This window comes from Agelaius tricolor, unplaced genomic scaffold, assembly GCF_023055355.1.
Source record: "Agelaius tricolor isolate 1412-34295 unplaced genomic scaffold, bAgeTri1.0.p SCAF_1, whole genome shotgun sequence".
In the NCBI taxonomy this organism is placed as follows: Eukaryota; Metazoa; Chordata; class Aves; order Passeriformes; family Icteridae; genus Agelaius; species Agelaius tricolor.
The window spans coordinates 85288934-85308239 of NW_027269261.1; the positions used below are offsets into that span (position 1 = coordinate 85288934).

General features: G+C 41.0%; 1 protein-coding gene across 3 annotated transcripts in view; it reads left to right on the forward strand.

Moving 5' to 3' along the window:
• Positions 1-10135: 10135 nt before the first annotated feature.
• Positions 10136-19306, forward strand: part of FBXO25 (F-box protein 25) — a 30784-nt gene continuing 21613 nt past the window's right edge. The window contains exons 1-2 of one of the 3 annotated variants that reach the window (XM_071441745.1): positions 10136-10265; positions 13053-13196. In XM_071441745.1, the coding sequence (XP_071297846.1) occupies positions 13060-13196 (137 nt within the window). In that variant the 5' untranslated portion in view covers positions 10136-10265; positions 13053-13059. Of the gene's footprint in view, positions 10266-13030; positions 13197-19306 lie in introns of all 3 variants that reach the window. The other 2 variants (XM_071441754.1, XM_071441736.1) reach the window with 2 other exon arrangements.

Consider the following 19306-nt stretch of genomic DNA (forward strand, 5'->3'; position numbering starts at 1 on the left):
AACAGTTCTAAACCTCTGAGAACTGTTTAGATAGACTGCTACTTTGTCATGCTGTGTGTAATAGAATGGTCCCAAGAACTATGTAGACATCTATCTCTGAGTTAATCAAATGCTGCTTTTGTTTCTTCCTTATCAGGGAATAAACAAAACACCAAGAAAACAAGTCTGAAATTTGCTCAGCTTCTTTCATGACTGTTTTTTTGTACTGGACTGGCACTGAATTTAACAATAAAGTTTAGAATTGTAGTTGTTTATTATGTAGTTGTTTTTCTTCCATATAAAAAGCCTGATTCATTTCCTGTGAAATAAAGGTCAAAATCCTCCTTGACTCCCTTGGGAATTGGGTGGCACTTCAGGGATCATATGAAGTGGTGCTCATATTAATACAGTAAACAGAGATCAAATGCAGAAATTTCAACCCATAAAGCTTACTGGACAAACTCACCACCTCCCCTCAGCCACCCCTCCCCAGATGGATTCTTTAGTAGGAAATGTGAATTTAGGGATTATAATTACATGGTGAGCAAGACTATGAATAATAATCATTAAAGTATATTGTGCTCCTATTTCACAAAATATATTACTTTCTAAGTCTTCCTCTGTTTAGTGCTTCCAAAGGGAACTCTTTACTATTGGAGATCACAGTGGATTACAAATCATGAGGACTACTAATGATGAGGCATAAAATTACTGACCATGCACTAATCTCTGATAGACTTTTGAGTAGTTAAATTACTGCAAATATACAATATATGAAGCATATATTATACAGTAACCTCGTATGACAGTCAACCATCAGGTTTTTGTTTTGTTCATTAGAATCACCTGTAGTTGCATTTTTCCAAGAAAAGATAAAATTATTCTGAACTCCAATGCCCTACCAACTAAAGGTTTTGACAGCTTGCTTGCTGTTTCATCTTTGGGTCAGACTGACTTTCCATTGACACCACTCTCATTCAGCAGTGCTGTAAATTACTCTATTGAAAACAAAGACAAATATGTTATTTATAACCAAAATTTATTTCTCAAAAGAAGTCTAATATGCAAGCTTACATGTACACAAAGAGTAGATTAAAAGCACTAATTTCCAGTTGCTGGAGATGGTGCATTTTAAATATGACAGAAGCTCCCTTTGGCCAAAGCCATGAACAGCCTGAGCTCAAGCTGAATGTCCAAGGGCTTTGGAGTGAAAATCAGCCTAATTCAGAACCTCCTGAGAAAGGGGAGTGGAAATGTGAGGTTTCAAAGCCCCTACAGGACACCTGCAAGGGGTGACACCTTACAGTGCAAGCAGCCATCTGACTGTCACTATTGATGGCAGACATAACAACCCTCAAAGAAAGCAGCCATTAAGCTCAGTCTAATATGCAAATGTCTACAAGGGCTCAAGGTCCCAAAGCTGCTAAAGCATCACTTCTGGCCACAAAGCTGCACCATGAGGTGATAAACATAATGCATGGTCCTAACTATGTTTGTCATAAAAGATGAGCATGAGTGAAAAACCTGCATCCCACAGAAGTAAACACACATGCCAGCAGAATTTACAATGCTCCAGAGCTCATTGTGTGATTATCCCAATCCCCTTGTTCTACCACCTACCTTTACAGAAGTAATTGTTTTTATTTCAGCATGTCCTCTTCCCCCTTGTGCCACTATCTCATTCTAGCCCTGTCCCCACCTTTGCGCTGTTAAAATTGCTCAAAGGAAAGACATGGGAACTGAAACTTACTAAAACCTCAATAATCTAAATGTTCAGTTCAACATGCACAAATCCACCAGAGAAAGGCTTCCAGTAAGACTGGAACAATGTCCAGTTCTGAAAAAAAAACATAGGTATAGGTACAGTATCAAAACAGTTGAAGTAAGAAATTGGTTAGTTTTGTTTAGAAATTTCTGTGGAGTCTGCTTTGCCAGTGGAAAGACACTTTGACTTTAGGGACTATAACCACAACTTTTGTTGTACAAGACTTTTCTTTTTCCTTACTATGCATTTGCAGTTTGCTTCAGAAAACAAACCAGAAACCGGACATTTTGTAAGCCAGAACCACAGTTCTTTGATAGCACTGAGCTAAAGCACAGCAGCTGAGTGTAACTTGAATTACTAAAGTTAAGATTCTGCATTCCATGTAGATGAAATAGTGTCATGGTTTCAAGCCCACTTGGAGGTGAAACACCACACAGTTGCTCATTCAGCCCCCCTCTTCCTTCCCCCCACCCTAGCTGAAACCAGGACAAGATTAAAATGTGTTTGCTAGCTTCCATTAAAATTCTGATAAATCAGAAAGTGATTCTGTTCTACCACTTCCATAAACCACAACATAAATTGACTAACACAGTTATTATTTATAGGTGTTTCATTTGGTATAAGTAAAACCTAAGTAAGCTTCAGGGTTGGGGTTTCTTTTAATTTCAACATGCTTTCCTTTTTATTTCCTCACTGCTCAGCTTTATCACAACAACATTGCTGTTATATCAGATACAGCTTCTGCTGCTGAGATAAAGACAGTTACTGATAGCATTAGTAATTAAGTTTAGGTTTATGCTATTCCATTAAACCATGTATGTCATAGGCATAGCTAAATGGGAGTGAAGCACCCTATGGACAGAGGTTTTAGTTATGAGTAGATATACACATGAAGGTCTGTAGGGAATTTCATTCTCTTTCAGACCATTTCTCCAAGGTCATTTTTAATTCTTAGCATGTCTTTCCACATTCTTAGAGATCTTGCCAATTTCCCACCATCTACCAATTTAACATGCATACACTTAATTCTGTATTCCAGCTCACTATAGAACTCATATTAGTATTGGATTTTTCCACCAGAAGTTAAAGTTAAATTTACAAATTATAATTGATGTGCTTTATTTTCTTTTTTTTTTAGAATAGACACAGTGTATGCTCTTTTGCAGTTCTGTCACACTTCTCCAATCCTCTATATGTTTTCTATATAAATTCTAGCATCTTTGATTGCTTACTAGCTATGTAACCCAATTTATCAGGTCCAGCCAAACTAATAAACACCTAATTTCTCTAAACATTCTAGCTATCTTTCTCTTTCAAACCCTATTTTTCTCTTTGTCTTTGAAAATTTATCCTTTTCAACTAGCAATTCTGCTAGCCATCTTCTTCAACTGAGCATTTTAGCAAACCAGTGCATATCATTTTATAGAATAGCAGACTAATAGTTTTCTTCTTTTCTTATTCTTCTAGGTACATTTACTAGTTTGCATTCAGTTCCCTTCAGTCAGATTCTATATCATATCTATATCATATCTATATCATATGACTGACTAAGCTTCTCTTCCTATACTGATGAAACTTCTCTGTAAAATTAGATTTCTTTGTTCCAAATCTTCCTATGAAAAAAGCCAACAGAAACAAGAGAGAAAAAAACCCTCTCTCCTTCAACAGCTATCTTCTCATTTACACATTAATTGTGTATCTATCTTGATTATTGCAACAGTGTCCTCAGTTTTGATCCATTTTTTCCTTGAATTCTATGTCCCCAGCTTTTGCTGCAGAAATTACTTTGTTTCAGGAACATATTTGAAATCACTAATCCAAACCAATTTAAAGATTCTATGGATGCATACAAATATAGTGAAAACAGATGGTAACTTACCAATATAGAAAGTCCGCTTCTAAAAATTGGTGGTTTTTTCTGATTAAAGGTTTCAAGGAGGTTAGAAACCTCTTGCTATCCTTCATTACCATAAAAGCAATAAACCTTATTTTGATTAGTAATTTCTTATCAATTTCTATAGCTTGGACTGCCATGAAATTCCACCTCACACTGCAAATTCCTAAACTAATTAATTTTCTTTCTTAGTTATCTTTCTCTAAAATAGGCAAAGCACATATTTCTTGAAAAATGAACATTTCTTTTCCAAACCTTAGTTTGGAAACCTCACATTTTCCCCATCACAAATGAGTTAGTTGCAGTATCCAACCTGCCACTGATCAAAGGGTGCAATTTCTGTTCATGTCCCAGGGCTTTCAATTAAAGATTTGTATCAAGATATGGTACATGCTCTTTTTCAGATTGTTTCTCTGGAGTTATCTAAAATCATGGTTTTTACTGCCACACTGAAAGTCCATCAGTTTCTCCCTTAATGTTATTTCCCAGCAAAGTGTTACTGATTTTTTCCACAGAGTAATTATTAGCTTTCAAAATTCTTTCCCCTCTGTTATATAGTGTTTGTTCCAACCAAAGTAAATCTGTTTTTACAGAACAGTGAATTATTATAAAATACATCTTCCATATTAAAATTTTTCAACCCACATTGATTTGCAAATCTGCCGAAGACAATTACTTTTCTGCGTGTAATCATCGATAACCTACTGTATATCTGTGAATCCTTTTTTCCCCACAAAGCTCTTACAAGATGTTTCTGTTCATCAATTCTTTCCATTCCCCATGCTCTTTGGGGAGCAATTTGTCTGATGATACCACATCCCTGTGGACTGGGGAGCTGAGAGGGGTGCTGGGTGACAAGGCAGGGGCTGTGCCAGTCACAGCCTCTCTGCATAAGGCAAGAGATGGAGGCCAGGTTCAACCAAGAGTGCAGGTCAAGGGGTAAGGCAGGTTCAGGCAGCCCCAAGGTCAAGCTGGGAAGCCAATCTGCAGGTCCAGGTAGGAGCCCAGCCCAGCAGGCTACGTGGCCAGGCCAGTCTGGCTCCCCTGGCGCTGCCAGCAGCCTCTCTCCAACATTCCCAGGAGGAAAGGGGCTGCCCTGGGATGCACCAGTGCTGATCTGCACCTGCACCTCAGCAGCCAAGCCTTTGGGAAGGGAGGTGTTGTCTTATGCATCTACAGTTTCCCTAGCACACTAAATTATTCATCCTCTCACACTGAGGAGAGTAATAAACCTAATGAAGGAAGAGCAGTAGCATTGCCTCTTGTTTTGGCAGTGTCCATGATCAGTATTAAAAAAAAAAAATGCCAGCCACAAAAGAAATTTCTCAAAAACTGTGTAATACACTGAAAAACACACATTAGGAAATATCTGGGATGATGAGGCTTTTCTCCAAGTTTTGATATTTGTTTTTATAAGTTGGTAGTATTTTTTCCTGAAAAATGAAACTATTAAGCAACTGACTCCTTGGAAAAAGACCAAGTGCTTGGATTATGTGTTTTTTTCAATTTTTGTTTTACTTAGGAGTTTTGTCTTCATCACTGTCATGTGTTTCCTTCTGCTTTCTAATGATTTTATTGCTCCTGCATCACTTTCCTGTTTCTTTTTGTTGGCATTAAATGTTGCTAAGTAACTGAATCGGGCTGCGGTATTATTTGTCAGAACTATATTATTTTTTAAAATATGTATAGAGATTACTCAGCAAAATGAAAACCACTCTCCCAAAGGAAAGAAGGCCATTTGCATCTACCACAACCCTCATTTTTGGGTGATTTCTAAGAAAAAATTGGAAGTGATTCCTATTAACATACTATATGTAAACATAAACTCATATAAACATTCCTACAATGCATCTTTTGAGACCAAACAGCTAAGAAAATATGAATCTTAATGACAAGATGCTTTACATGCCCTGTGAGGTTATCCTAAACCACACCAAATAACATTCCTTCTGCTTTTAATAATGTGTCTCAGTTCTTACAAGCAACTGTAATTTTAAAGTAAAATAGCTTGGCTTTCCTTCAGTGTAAGCTCATTTAAAGAATTCACCTTTGCTGTGGATTATTAAAAAGAAATCATAATTTCAGTAATTTAATAGGAAAAATGGGAAAGATGGAATTCACCATTTTATTCTCCTAATTTCATGTTAATGTAGCAATGATCTAGTGTCTCATCTACATGGACCTGCAATCAGCAGTAAGGGTAACTATCCCAATCACAAAACTCATCTGGGTTTAATGAAATTTTCACTTAAAAATCTCTCTGAAACAATCCAAAGCACTAACAGTCACACTGCAGATCAGTTTGTTCAATTTCCACTGGGAAGGTTTAAACTGCTTTAGTATTAAATAAAACATAATAGAAGGCTGTGACAACAGAATAGGAAAATTACCATAGAACTTTATAAGGAATATATGAAATGGAATAGTGTCAATCAATATTAAATTATTTAAAAACTGCTCAAGCTACTCCATTTTTATCAGAATAGTCTTAAAAGCTTCCACATTCTATTAAGTTATTTTACATCTTGAAACCCCCCTAAAGTCAGCAACAGGCTTTCTTTTGTATACTTTTAACACAGACATGCACTACACATAAAAAAAAAAATGTTTTAAAATAAACTTCTCCATCTTCAATAATTTTTTTTAGGTCAGAGCATGGACTCTCAAGATAGCAACTATTCCTAACATGGGAAATATCTCTAAATTTTGTCATTTGAAAATTTATCATATTTTCTTACAAAAAGGCAGATGGAAAGGTACCAAAAGCATTAAATACTAGAATTACTTCACAAACACTATACAGCAAAATTAATTTAGTACTATGTTTGTTTGGGGGTGGTTGTAGAGTGATGATGATGGTTGATCGTTGTTTGGTTTTGAAGACCAGAGTTAGAAAATTTCACTAGCTCAGTAGTAACTCTGGGCAATAACCACTTTGCATCTGCTTGTTGAATAATCACAAGACTTTTAGACACTTGGAATGAAACCACATCTACATAAAGTCTTGTAATAAGTGGCTCTCTACTAAAAATAAATTAAAAATTACATTCTTCCAGCTCCCTCTATTGTATAATTAATATAAATATGCTGAAGCCAGCAGGTGAAATATTATAATAGCTGGGCATGAGTAGCAGCAAATATGCAGAAAAGAGAGTTGTCACAGAAAACCCAATTACTTATGTACCTCAGCTATTAATAACTTTATTAAATTTGAAGCACAAGTCAAAGAGTGTGACCGCCTAAGCTGGAAGACACACTTGTCCTTGTCCTTCTAGGACCTATACCAGAAAAAAATAAAAAAGCTAGAAACATATAGGAAGGAACTGTCTCTTCCTTCCCTATTGTATCCTCCCTAAAGTGTGAGGGATTCACCCAAGGTAACACCCCCCATCTGGGCTTGATGGCAGCAGGTGAGAGCAGCAGGGGTGAGCAGCAGGTGAGAGCAGCAGGGGTGAGCAGCAGGTGAGAGCAGCAGGTGAGAGCAGCAGGTGAGAGCAGCAGGGGTGAGCAGCAGGTGAGAGCAGCAGGTGAGAGCAGCAGGGGTGAGCAGCAGGTGAGAGCAGCAGGGGTGAGCAGCAGGTGAGAGCAGCAGGTGAGAGCAGCAGGTGAGAGCAGCAGGGGTGAGCAGCAGGGGTGAGCAGCAGGTGAGAGCAGCAGGGGTGAGCAGCAGGTGAGAGCAGCAGGTGAGAGCAGCAGGTGAGAGCAGCAGGGGTGAGCAGCAGGGGTGAGCAGCAGGTGAGAGCAGCAGGGGTGAGCAGCAGGACCAGCAGGAATGAGCAGCAGGGGTGACCAGCAGGTGAGAGCAGCAGGTGAGAGCAGCAGGACCAGCAGGTGTGAGCAGGAGGCTGAGGAGGGGACTCTGCCCCTCCTGGGGTGCTGCATCCAGCACTGGGGACAGAGAAGGGCCATGAAGATGCTCAAAGGGCTGGAGCACCACAAAGGCTGGCTGAGAGAGCTGGGGCTGTTCAGGGGAGAGGAGGCTCCAGGCAGACCCTCTACAGCTTCCAGTAAATGAAGAAGGCCTACAACAAAGCCACACAGAGAGGCATTTTACAAGGGCATGTACGGATAGGAAAAGTGACAAAAGCTTTAAGCTGAGAGAGAGTAGCTTTAGATTAGATACCTGGGAGCCTTTCTGCCCTGTGAGGCTGGTGAGCCACTGCCACAGGCTGCCCAGGGAAGCTGAGGATCCTCCACACCTGGCAGTGTTCAAGGCCAGGCTGGATGGAGCTTTAAGGTCCATCCAGGGGAAGGTGTCCCTGCCCATGGCAGGGGGGTTGGAAATAGATGATCTTCAAAGATCCTTTCCAACCCAAACCATTCTATGATATTAGGAAGTGGGGTACCCACCCCTCTGCTCTCTCATTCCTCCTCTTCAGCAGGACAGGAGAAAAAAATAATGAGAAAGCTTCTGGGTCCAGATAAAGACAGAGAGCCAATTACCTTCTACCAGTAACCATAATCCACCAATTACCATCATAGGTAAATCAGAATCAGCTTGGGAAAGATTAATTTAATGTGCTATAAATTAGAAATTGGATATTTAAAAAATAGCACCATGAGAAACAGAACAAAAAGTAGAAGCACCTTTTGTCAACTCCTCTTTTTTCACAGACTCAACTCCACTCTTTGTTCTTGAATTTTCTGCCAACTCCTCTCCTCCACAAGTGTCACAGGGAGATGGGAAACTGCAGTTGGGGTCCCTTCATAACATTTTGTCTGTGCCACTCCTTCCTTGTCATGCTGCTCCCCTGCTCTGGAATTCTCTCACTGGACAGAGTCCTCCACAAACTGCTCCAGTGTGAGTCCTTCCCAAAATGCTGCACTTTTCAAGAAGTGCAGCCTGCTTACTGTCTTTCAGGGTTCTAAAGCTGCTTACTCCTCAGGTAAACACAAGAGAACTGCAGCATATTTTCTGAAGTGCTCACTTTTGGATTAGATGTTTCACTCATGAAGCTCTGCTAGTAAAATCCAGCCTGCCCTAAAGGAACAACCCCACCAGAGCAATGAGCTACCTGAGTACTCATTGTATGCCCACACACCCCAGGACACCTCAAAGACAGAAAATGTAGAAGGATCCTAGAGACAAAAGGATTTGTGGCACATTATGAAGGAATAAATCCAGGTGCAAAAGAACAAAAAAAAAAAACCAAAACCCTTTCATGGGCTGGAAAAGGAGATTGACACGTTCCTGGCAGAGTAGTGGTGTAGAATTTTTATATTGACTCACATCATTTGCCAGTGCAGGGCTGGGAATATTTTCAGTCAGGCAATGGCAGGGAGAGTGAGTGGCCTACAGGCTCTGGCTGTGCAAAGGCAGCACCTTTGCCATGGCTGTATTTGTGCCAGGATATTGGGGTCTTGAAAAATATTTGAGTATTCAACATTTTTTTTTCTGTCTTCAAGAAAAGAAAGGAATCCTATCTCCGGTTTAATTATTAATAGTAACATATTGAGAACACAATGAATCCTAGACCAAATATAACTACTCATGTGAGTTTTTCAAGACCAAAGACAGAAAATAAGCCCTTCCAGTCTGAGTCTTTTCTGAATTCTGTGCCGTTACGACACTGAAATTATTTTACAAGCTCATAAGCTCCACTTTTTAATGGGAAAGACTAGCAGAAAGATTAAGGATTGCTTCCAGGTAGGGACAAGATGCAGCAATTGTAGTATTGTCAATCCCAAGCATTCAAATAATTAAGATAATCATTTCTACAGCACAAAATTTAGGACCAATTACAATGTTTGAAAACACTAATTTTACTATTAATGCCTTGACTTTTTAAAAATAGTTTTCTCCATAACTGAATCTAAGTAAAAATAACTGATTTTAAGTGAAATCTGAAGTGTTTATACAATCAATCATATATTAATGATTTGAGGTTTTAACAAAAAAGGCCCTCCATAAAGTCGGTTTTCCAGGCACACTGGCACACCCCGGGCACAGGGGAGCACACGGGGCACACAGAGGGAGACCCCACCAGGGTACTCAGGGCACACCGGGGACACAGGGTCACAACGGGGACGGGGGGAGTCGTATCAGACACACCGTTCATGCCGGGAGTCACGCTGGGCACAGAAGAGAGGGGTCACACCGGTGACACGGAGGGGGCACACGGGGGGGGTCAAACCGGGGGGGTTCCCTAGGTTGGAGGGCATCACACCTTGGAGGGGATTCCCTAGGTTGGTGGGGGGGGGGGGGGGGGGGTCACACCAGGGTGGTTCCTTAGATTGGGGGGGGGGGGGGGGGGTGGTCACACCGAGGGGATTCCCTAGGTTGGGGGGGGGGGGGTCACACCTTGGAGGGGGTTCCCCGGAGGGCCCCGCCCCGCGCGCGCCACACGCCCCGCCCCCGCCGACCAAAACATTGGCACGTGCGGCCCGCGGGCGCCCGTCACGTGACGCGGCCGGCTCGCGCCGGGGCGGAGACTGCCCCGCCCCGATGCGCCAATGGCGGCGCGCGCTGCCGGGTAGCAACAAGCGCGGCGGGCGGCGGCCAATCAGCGCGGGGAGGGGGCGTGGCCAGCGCGGCCCATGGTACTTCCGGCAACAGCCCCGGGCCCGGGCCGAGCGCCGGGCGGGGAGTGGCGGGGACGGTGGGAGCGGTGCGAGCGGCGCCGGGAGGTGAGCACGGCCCGGGCCGGCCGGTAGCGGGGTTGGGATGATGCCTGTGGGGCCTTGTGTGTGAGCCCCGTCGGCCCGCGGGGTTGGCGCTGAGCGTGGGCGGTCGTGGCTTGAGGGCTTTGGGGTTGGCGTGCGGAGCTGAAGGAGTGTGGGAGAAGGTGTTAAAGGTCAGGGTGGGCAGATGGGGCTGGGGCTGGGGCTGGGCGGGACGGGCCGCACTGAGGGGGCTGGAGGCACCAGGGGGTGTGTGGAGTCTGCCTGGACGTGTGGGGTGTTGGGGTGTGAGGATGGGAGCCAGCGTGGTTTCACCAGGGGCACATCCTGCCTCACAGGTCTGGTGGCCTTCTCCGGTGGGATTTCAGTGTTGGTGGATGAGGCCGTACAGGGTCACACTGTGACTGGTGTGATTTGCCTGAACTTGTGAAAACATTTGACACTGTCCCACACAAATTCCTTGTCTCTAAACTGGACAGACATGAATTTGACAGATGAACCGCTGGGTCAATAAGGAGCTGGCAGGATGGTTGTCCCCAAAGAGTTGCAGTCAACAGCTCTGTGTCCAAATGGAGATGAGTGACAAGTGACATTCTTGAGGATTGGGACTGGGCCTGTTTAACATCTTTGTTAGGGACATGGACAGTGGAATTGAGTGTATCCTCTGCAAGTTGTTGGATGGCACCAAATTGTGTAGTGCAGTCAACAAGCTGGAGAGAAGGGATGCCATCCAGAGGGACCTTGGCAGGACAGAAATGGGTGTGTGCAAACCTCCTGAAATTCAGCAAGGCTAAGTGCTAGGTCCTGCAGCTGGGTCATGGCAGTCCCCAGCACACGTACAGGATGGGTGGAGCATGGACTGAAAGCAGCTTTGAGGAGAAGGACTCAGGGCTGTTGATAGATAGGGACTCAACATGAGTCAGCAATGTGCACTGGCAGCCCAGAAAGCCAGAGGTGTTCTGGGCTGCACCAAAAGAAGGGTGGCCAGTGGCTCAAGGGAGTCTGCCCCCCTGCTCTGCTCTCCTCATGCACCACCTGCAGTGTTGCATCCAGCTCTGGGATTCTCACCATAGGAAGGCTGTGAATGTGCTGGAGAGGGTCCAGAGGAGGGATGGAGCACCTATGAGCACTGGCTGAGAGAATTGGGATTGTATAGCCAGGTGAAGAGAAGGCTTTGAGGAGACCATTAGAGCAGTCTTCCAGTCCTTTAAAGGAGGCCTACAAGAGAACTGGGGAAGGACTTTTTACAAGTGCCTGTAGTGGCAGAACAAGGCAGAATGGCATCAAACTGAGAGAAGGTAGGCTTAGGTTAGGTCTTAGGGAAAAGTTCTTTACTGTGAGAGTGATGAGGCACAGATTGCCCAGAGCAGTGGTGGGTATCCCATCCTTTTTAGTGTTCAAGGTCAGATTGGATGGGGTTCTGAGCAGCCTGGTTTAGTGGCAGGTGTCACCCAGATTGGAACTGGGTGATCTTTAAGGTCCCTTCCAACCCAAACCGTTCTGTGGTTCATATTATTCCTAGGAAGCAGTAAAAGAATTGGAAAAGCAGAAAGGCATCCATAAGGTTTGTTGCACCTGGGGGAATGGATGATGTAAATTCTGGAAAAGGTTCTTGTTAGGAGCAGAGGAAAGCTGAGTTATTAGTAGGAAGGGGACTTTAGTCAATTCTGAGGCATAGGCAATGCACTTTATTTAAAAATCTGCATAGTATGCAAAACAAAGAAAAACCCAGCTGGCTCACTCAGCCTATATTTCTTCTGGCTTTTTATCCTCTTCTAACAAATATATTGGGCAAATGCTGGTCAGGAGTGCAAATTTTTAAATAACTTCATAGTGATGTTTACTGATGGGGCCTAATATTTTTTCAAGTTGAAGAAATATTAGAAAATGCATGTTTATGAGGACCAAAGCTGTTGCTGTTACATATTAACATGTGTTTTGAATATGATAATCCTATCTTCTCCCTATAGCCTGCATGTGAAATCTCTTATTAAACTAAGGAGCAATATGTTTGTGTGATGAATGGGAAGAAGAGAGCAAAAGCTGGCAAGGTTATGGTCTTCAAAGTGTAGAAAACTGCCTTGGTCAAATTCTTAATGTGTCAGAAGTGAATCTCACTTTTGAAAATGTTAGCAGAACACTGTTTGAGTGATGTAGCTGTGATGACCTGTGTCTATTTGTAGGAATTTCTGGAGACATGTCACAATAGACTTTGTTGCAGTCTCCTTTTGTCCTTATCTGCTTAATAGGCTGGCATGGGAGGTGGCCTCAAAAACAACAAAAAGATTTTTGGGAATGTTAAAATTCCTATCCCAAAACATCATTACACATTGTACCATAAACTCAGTATTTGTAAGGATTAGAAAAAACAAAAGGAGCAACATTGATTTTGTGAGCTGTCAATCTCTTTAAAACCATTTATTAGTCACATATGAAAATCAGTAATCTGTTTGATCATGACAGAGCAGATTACACATGATATAATTGTTATCATTTTCTTTTTTTGGTATCGTTCCATTCATGGGCTACCAGGATATTTTCCCTTGTTCTCCCAAGAACAAGGAATTCTAATGGTCTTGATCTAATAAAATGCTGAAAGACAAGAACAATATCATTAGAGAATAAAAAAATCTGCTTAAACCACTGAATCTGTTTCTTTAAAGGCTGCTCTACAGAGAACTTTTCTCAAGGTATTTTCTTTTTAAGGCTAAAGAGAAAACTGAAATAATGATAGCAAGTTTTGAAACTTTTAAAATAAATAATAGACAAAGAATCTCTTCTTGCTGCTTATAGAGAAACCATGCCATTTTTGGGCCAAGACTGGAGATCCCCTGGATGGAGATGGGTTAAAACAGAAGATGGATGGAAAAGATGTGAAACCTTTAGTCATGCACTTGAGGATGGGAATAATCAGCTGAATGATATCAGCCACACTGTGTAAGTTTAAAAAAAAAAAGTGATTCTGCATGAATTAATAGCAGGTGGGAAGGCAAAATTGACTTAATTTCCATTCAGATTGCAACTGCTTGTGGTAGCTGATGTCATCTGTATACAAATGTAATCATGTGTTTTGTTAGTTAGGCAGGCAGGAGACCCCTGTGGAGACTGTCTGTCTTTTGTCACTGCTTGGTGAGTTGCTTATTTGAGGCAGCCAGACCCCTTCTTAGACTATATGTCTTTCAAAATAATAAAACAATAAATACTTTAAAAAATCCAACAAAAACCCCTGCCCCTCAGGGTAAATAGCCTGTTGAGTACTATTTAAAGGTAAAAGTGACACTTGTAAATTGCAATTGAACCTGGAAGTGAATGCAGGCTTTCTGCTGAGTGGGTGTTGGATTAGTTTGTGGCAGCCATAAATGCCTCTGCTCCAAATATACAATCAGTGGTAGCTTAATGCTCATTCTCTAACACAATAGATGACTGTATGTGCTCCTGTAGGACAGGTGAGAAAGAGATCAGGTAAATAAAGTGATACTTGTGGCAAATGGCCACAGGCTGGCGTGATAGAAATAATTCTGTCAAAACAAAGTCTCCACAAAAAAGCAATTCTCAGGGGTAGGATTCTTGGTCATAAATTCCAGCATAATGTGCTCATAATGAGGAAAGGGAACATTTGGTGTTTTGTTGTTAGTCCAGTAAAAGATAACTCATCTGGTTTAGAGAGGGATTTACTGGGAAGCTAGGATTTGCTGTAGTCACACACCTGTGTTTTCTAAATTTGTAAAACAATCCTCAAGGGAGTTATCAACCAGTGAAGCATTATTATTAAGCTTAACCTACTGTTTCCTTCATGCCTTTCTTCCTTTTGTGTTAATCTGTCACTGATCTCATTTGGGCTTCTTTATCCACACAGTCTGGCCGCTGTGGATACAAAACTTTGTCTGGAAGAATGTTCAGTAAGCCTCCAACATAAAAGTTGCCTTTAATACCTTTGAAAAAAGGTATTTAGAAAAGTAAGGGAAATCTAAGTATTTAGCAACTGTGTAAATTGCTTCAAAAATGAATATCATGTAGGTTGCTTAATTAATACTGTTTGGTAAGTATGAAAGGAATTATCAGTCTTTGTGGATACCATTAAGACTTCTGCTCATAATTGTGTGTGTGTATAAATGTATAATGTATCTTCTCCCCAAAGAGCAAGGTGAGGTACTTTTATGGCTTCTTTGAGCAAAAATACTGGATTTTCTTTTTTTTTCCTTAGTCTTGGAAGACCCTAGAATTGAGCTCTTCTGGAGCCAAAAACTGTACTTCTGTCTATTCAATTAAAAATGTATGTTGTTCAAACTCAGACTAGAGAATTCAAGTTGGTATGTCTTGGCATTGTAGCACTACTTTGGAATAATTTTGCTACATTTTTAACATTGGATCTCTGATTATAACTTGAACTTTTTATATGCCAGTTAAGTTTTGCTACTAAACTGCAATTAATGTCTATTTGCACAACATTATGTAACAATTTAGAGTGGAAATGACCTCTGAGCACCATCTGGTTGAAACATATGCTTAAAGCAAGGCTAGCTGAGGTTGGGTTCTGCAGGGCCTTTCCCAGTTCAGCTTCCAGTAATGGAAGTTCTTTTCTGGGTTCCTGTTCTAAGTTCTCTTACTGTCAATGTTATTTTGTTGTTGTGCTGTCCTATGTTGTATCATTTCTCCCTGCCCTCCTCATTTCAGTAAGAATTTCTCTTATCACAGGTTGTGTCCATTACCGCTTAACTTACTGCTGCCCACCTTCTCCAACCTTACAGTCTCACTCCATCTTATATGTAGCCTCATATTAAAAACTGACAGCAATTAGATTTCCCTCCACCACCAGCTCTAGAACTGAGCAAGGTCATTTCTCTACCCTTGTGCAGCCCGTACTCCAGTGGCTTGGTGACTCCCCACTGGAGTTGTTCCAGTATGACAAAGTTTTCACTCTTTTGGGGGGCCCCAAACTAGACACAGTGCTCCAGATGAGTACTCCTGCCAAATAAAGATGGGTGTTTGCTTCTTTCAGTCTGTAGGATACACTTTCCATAGCTCCATCCAGGGTGCAGTTGGCTTAACGCAACACAAGGGCACACTGCTGACCTGTTTTCAGCTACTTATCCTCCAGACTCCTGGCTCCTTTCCTGCAAAACTGCTTCCTATCCAGTCTGTACCCAGCATTTACCCAGGCTTGGGCTTCTTCTGTGTCATGGGCAGGGCTTCACATTGTGGTACAGCAGTGTAAGATGTGCTGCTGGCTGGATCTCAGTACCATCTTATGCTATTTGGAAATAATTATGGTGTATATTGAAGATAACTTAGTTTAGGAGATTTGTTAACAAGATGTAGCACTAAAGAAAAATGAGACTTGATAAAGTGCTTCCTTGTAGAAGAAACATGTAGCAAACAGTACAAAAATACCTATTTGTCTCTCTTTAAGCTGCCCTGTGGATAGGGATGATGGTACATGCCAATCTGGCAGTTCTAGCAGGGTTTTGTTCATTTATATCCATTGTAAGGAATAATCTTCTTCACTATAATATTCTGTAAGAATCTCTCCTGAAGTTAGTACTTCAGTATTGTATTTAAGGGAGCAGTTATAGAAGTTTTCCTTTATAAAGAAATAAATTCAAGCTATGTAGTTGAATGAAACCCTTTTTAGTTTTGCTTCTATTCTCTTCTGTGAAAGTATAGATAGAGTTGCTTGCCAAACGTTGTCCTTTACCTATTGCAAATACCTTCTCTTCAGAAATTATGAAGTTCTAATCACAAATAGATTCAGAAATAGACCTTAGACACATAAGTTCCTTAAATTGAAGAATGTGTTCTATTTAATAAGAACTTCAAACTTTGCTTGATTAGTCATCCAGTGCTTTGGTGAATCCAGCTGCTGATTTAGTAAAATTGGTGGACCTTATGATAACCATGCTTGAACAAATATAATCACTTGTGCAGGAACAGTTTTAATTATTTGGCATAATGCTTGAGTAATTGCACTTTAGATCTTTTATGGAAACTAAGATTGAAAAAAATTGAGACCGTCACTTAGTAGGTCTTAGTTATTTGCATAAGAGTGCCTTGTGTTCAAGGTACATAGTAGCTGGAAATGTGGCTTGGGCTATGTGTACTCAAACTCTGTGGTGTGGGTGCTGGCCATGAGTGCCTGTAAATTGAAGCAAAGACACTTCCAGTGCTGTGGCACTGTGTCCTTGAAGTGTTGTGATGGAGAGAAGCTTGGTGGGGGTGGAACTGCCTCACAGAACTGTATGCAAGTATCTTTCATTAGCCTGCAACTTAGGAGTAAAGCTGTCTTATGTGTTCCTTTTGAGGTAAAAGGAAGAGAATTAGACTCATAAGATTTTTACAATGGTAATATTTACCTTTTTATGTGTTAGATTCATATGAACAACTTGGGCTAGCAAGGTAGTCATTTCAGTCTGCAGCGTCTCTTGTCTAATTCTGTGAGACACAGTGTTCACAAGAGTGATTTTGCCACTGGATAGAAGTCCTTTTGTTTGAATCTGTTAACAGATAACATTACAATATATTTGTCAAATGACAAAATCATTTGGTGCCTGCACTTAGCTCAGGATTTTCCATGGTCAAGCTGTTAGAGTCACTTCTAAAATAATGTGTCTCTGTAAATAATTGCAGAGGGTTGAGGGCCACATGAAAAGAAGCAAGGGGATGAGGGAAAACAGTTGGAGCTCAGATAGCCCTTTCACGTTTTCCATAATTTTAAGTGTTGTACCCAAGAGGTTATTTAAATACTGCTATAGAGTTACTTTTTTTGGAAAAACTGAAATTGTTGCATGATCTAAGATATTATAGTTCTAAGGACACCAGGTACTTTGCTTTTAAAAGCTTTAGAATAATTTTTTATGAAGTGTGTCATCAAGACAAGAGAGTAAGAATAGCTGTAAATTGGCAGTATTATGTATGTATTTAAATCCTGCCAGGTGCACTCAAATGTCACGTGCAGTATTATAATAAAAACACTAAATTAAGGCTTCTGTTTCACCATATGGCACGTGCAGCACTTGATTTGGTTTCTTGTATCTCAGCTTGGTGTTTGAGGGGGCAGGGATTGCTTTTGGAACAGTAGAGCAGCTTCATTACTTGTCAAGCAGCTCTGCAGATTTCTGGAAGGAATGCTAGCAATCGCTGGGTAACTCTGTGTCTCTGTCCCATTCTTCTGATGTCCGTGGGTCCCTCGCTTTCATTCATTGCTTTCAGACTAAAGGTTTGTCAACAAGAGTGGTGTTGTTTGCAGATCAGTAGGGAAAGACTCTATGTGAAGTGGGACAGAACATGAGGAAATAAAGCCTCATATCAGAAGATCCTCAGAGGTAACAGTACAATTTGTCTTTTCTCTAAAGAGACTTGAGGAATTCTAGGAATGTCACAGACAAATTTGAATGCTAGATAAAGGTGTTTGAAATAAGTCATCATGTTCACAATTCCTTATGTTTATTGACTGCTGAAGCTGCCTTAGTTATTTATATGATACTTGGGAAGTATATCTTATGGGGTGTCAGGAGTGGCATTCAAATCACTTCAGGTATGTTACTGGCCTAAATTACTTTGTAGGGACACTTTGATCCAGGAACAAAAGAAGGAATCTTTCCATATTAACCTTCCTCTTCTAAGCAGGCCTTCAGGAATGTGGCCTCCCACCCTCTCCCATTGCTTGCCCTGGGTTAAGGGGCATGAGAGAGTTTCTGTGCTGCCTGGATTATGGTGCAGAGTATCAGGACCTGTGTCCCTAGGCTTGTATCTGTTGTTAGGATGACAGAACTCTGGCAGCTTTGGGCTCAATTTGTGGTTCTGTAGAAACTCTTCAGATACTGTCATAGCTTCTCACATGATGTGGTGATGCAGTCAATATGCTAAATCATAATTAAAATAATTTTAGTGAGTTTAGAGGTTTCCTGTATGATATCTCTGGGGGGAAAAACCCACAAAAACAAACTGCTGGATTGGAATGTTACATAATCAATATTTATGATATTTTGGTTTTGTCTCTTGCTGGTTTCTTCCCTCTGAACTCTTTTGCTGTTTGACCAGATGTGATATTTGGCACTGTTCTATAGAATATTTAAGGTGTTGAGTCTTTATCCTCTGCTTTAAAAATATTAAAGACTCAACTAATGCCATCACATTGTATTGAGCACTATATGAATGCAAATGTTAGGTTTAAATCCTGAAAAAAAAAAGCTAAGATGAAACCAACTTTGTTTTTCTAAATCTTCTCAACTTGTGTATCTTTAAGCTGAGCTAGCATGTATTGATTAGAACAATTCAGAAGCCAAAAATTTTTTACAGTGTTGTTTAGCAGATGGTTCAAACCTGAAAATTTTAACTCTGTAAGCTAGTAGCAATAGACTAAAATAATTTGATTTTTGTCACTTTAATGCCCAGATACAGGTTACTTTCGAAAAGACTTCTGTCCTTCAGTTTACAGTATTCAGTTTTTTAATCTGAAGTTCAAACTGGCAGTGATAAAAAGCAATTCAGTTTTAAAATAGTAACAGATGTGAGGAGTTTCAACTTTGTTACCAAAGAGCAGTAATGTAGAAACAAATAAGTCCCCCAGTTAAACTTCATTACCATGTATCTTTCATTATTCTTCTTATCTGTGCAAGACTGTGGCCTTCATATGAAGTATCTTCCTTCTCAGTGCTAGAAAAGAGAACACCCATTCTTATCTTTGTTGCTGGTCCTTATAGTTGTCTGCAAAAATGGAATGAAAATTTCATGAGCTGTGTAAATTTCCTGTAGCACAGACAGTTTTAAATGCATTTACATTTTAGAAATGTTAGCTTATTTTCAATAATTTATATGTGTCTTTTTTTAATATTCACACTTTGTGTTCGATATGCATGAGCATTTGGTGTAGCCCTCAGTGTTGGGTTACATAGTTAACTGTCAGAAGTGACATAGGGGGAGGTGAGTCTCTCTGGCAGTGACAGACCACTTGGCTCTTGATGCTGTACAAATCATTGGTGAAACAGTGCCATGGCACCTGTAGTATGTGCAGAGTTGTGAATCAAAAGTGTCTTAAAAGAAGGACTTTC